At 34.6% G+C, this 2,500-nt stretch overlaps 1 protein-coding gene across 2 annotated transcripts in view; it reads left to right on the top strand.

Moving 5' to 3' along the window:
- Window positions 1-2,500, top strand: part of LOC144978507 (degenerin unc-8-like) — a 53,696-nt gene that overhangs the window by 15,674 nt on the left and 35,522 nt on the right. For both annotated transcript variants that reach the window (XM_078924673.1, XM_078924674.1), the window contains one exon: window positions 1-235. This exon is cut by the window's left edge and continues 171 nt beyond it. In XM_078924673.1, coding sequence (XP_078780799.1) covers window positions 1-235 — 235 coding nt within the window. The remainder of the gene's footprint in view (window positions 236-2,500) is intronic.

Below are 2,500 nucleotides of genomic sequence, written 5' to 3' on the forward strand. Positions count from 1 at the left end.
ACCACCATCTCCTGACGCAGACTATGTCCGTGATGTCTTCAAGGAGGAGTTCCGTGACGATTTCGACGTGGACGCGTTCCTCAACTCGGGCTGGGACAGCGATGGTGTCTCGACAGGGGACCAAGGAGGGGCATTTGGCATGCCCTATGAAGGCGATCCTTCTATTTTGCCAGGAGAAATGAAAGTGTCAAATCACACTAAATTCACAAATAAAATCAAGGATAACAATGATAAGGTGAGAAGTATACTGACACTGATAGCCAACCACAGATGAATAATAGAATTCTCGATTGCATATAGATAGAACGAAGTTGACGTCACTCAGGGCTTTGTTATTGTTTTTTGCTATCTGCGTTAATGTGTAATTCTCACTAAACTGGATTAACATACTATAAACGTCCAAGATTACACATAGTTTTGTGTGTTGGTCTGTTATACTTCCGGATGGCAATATTGTGAGCTTCTTAGCCAAGCACATACTACTTTTGAATAGGTGAATAGGCATGTAGTCTTGAGGTATGACACTCGTCTTTGGATGGGAAGATCCTAGGTTTGAGTCCGTCCCGCTCTGAACAGCGCATAGTTGAGTCTTTGATAAAGGCCCTTTATTTACATTATCTCACCCAAAAGAAAATGTGTGATATCGCCCAACAGGCGTCATGTCTTGTCATATATCTCAAGTGTTTCTGATTTGTAATAACTATTTGTAAAGCGCTTTGATCATGTTTAGTTGATATTGCGCTATCTAAATGATCAAGTATTTTTTCTAACCCCATGTTGAGTTAATGTTTTATCTTTATTATTATATTTTTGTAGTTTGACTGTTCTCTCAGAGTCGGTTGGATTTTTGGGTCTGTTTTATTTGGCATAGAATAGTACTTTACCATAAATTAGCGCTTTATGCACAATACAGCAATTAATTGTCACTGTCTGTTTATCGCTACAGAAACCAGGATAAACCCTGGCATTACGGGCTTGAACCGTAGCCATCGTTAACATATAGCCCGACACTAGAGCCCTCTAAGACTTATAGTTTGATGCCATTTTTTTTTAGGTTTTTGCAGCGTCTAGTGAGTTGTCGTTAGTAAAGCTCAAGGAAACAAGTGATCCCATTAGTCGAACTATTGAATACAACTCACTATTTGTTTTTTTTTTGTGGCCAAAGACTTGTCTTTTGATGTCATTTCTTGTTCAGTGTCAGGCTATAAGTTAATGATGGCTACGCTTGAACTGATCTAAATGATGACTTCAATGGGAGCGATCTATATTCATGTTTTCGTCCAACCAAGTCATCAATCACATGATTTGTTGCTGTCCAACGATTGGATATTTCTTCAGAAATGTAAACACGCTGCTTGGTCACTTTGAGTACATATTCCAATGTGACCAATGACCTCGAGCACATGGAAATGTAATATAGATCATGCCCATTTTACAGACAATATGTATCTTGTACAGTCAAATGCTTACTTGTCCCAACTCATATATACTTATGTGTAAATCATCTTTTGAATTTTAAAAATGAAATTGATAAAGCATATTATGATGATATTGGGAAACTGAAAATATTACTTTATAAATGTGTTGATATATGTATAAATCTTAATTTATTTTGTCTGAAAAGTGTTTGAGACATTTTTCATTTCCTTTTTTTAAAGGCATTTATGATTTATCTATTCGTGATTGAGTCTGATTAAAACCAAATTGTTATGGTCTCAATGGTGTGTTAAAATAAGGATAAAAATTCTATTAATCATTGACTGTAATAAGTCATTAATAACAAAACATGAATATAACAGCTTCAAAAGAGAACAAAATGCCACACACGTAAAAACAACAACAACAACAACAACAACAACAAAAACCCCAAAAAACCCACAAACACAAAAACAATTAAAACATAACCTACATTACTGTAATGTATTTAATATGTTTTAACTGTTTTTGTTGGCTGAAGAATGGTTTTGAGCCCGAAACGTTCTATGTTTGGTATTTTATTCTCTTTTAAAGCTGTTATATCCATTATTTTGTTTATTACTTTTGTTTTTTTACAGTCCACAGCTTCTAGCAGTTAATATCACTTTAATCATTTACTGTGAAGTTTTATTTATTTCTCAACTTAAAATCACAATCTCTGACTCTTACAGTTTTCATCGATAGGGTAGCAACAGCGATTATGACTAATAACCATCTCCGTTATCATCATGCTTTTCATTATTATTATTATTAGTATCATCATCATCAGCATCATCATCATCACAACTATCGCTACCACAACTATACTTTCAATACCGATACCATTTTGGATTCTATTTTAAGCATTGAGCTCATACGAACATTATACGTTATGAGCAGACAGTAATCAAATCATTCCTGCTAAAGGCGTTCTTTTTCACAATATTTATCCTATAAATATCTCATCCGATAGTTTAACAGCCGACAAACTGTTCATATTACGTCAATGTCTCGAAGAATGAAACAAAAACTAAAGAAAAAAAAA

The sequence above is a fragment of the Berghia stephanieae genome, chromosome 8, assembly GCF_034508935.2.
Source record: "Berghia stephanieae isolate SIO BIC M18660-M18661 chromosome 8, UCSD_Bste_1.3, whole genome shotgun sequence".
Classification (NCBI taxonomy): domain Eukaryota; kingdom Metazoa; phylum Mollusca; class Gastropoda; order Nudibranchia; family Aeolidiidae; genus Berghia; species Berghia stephanieae.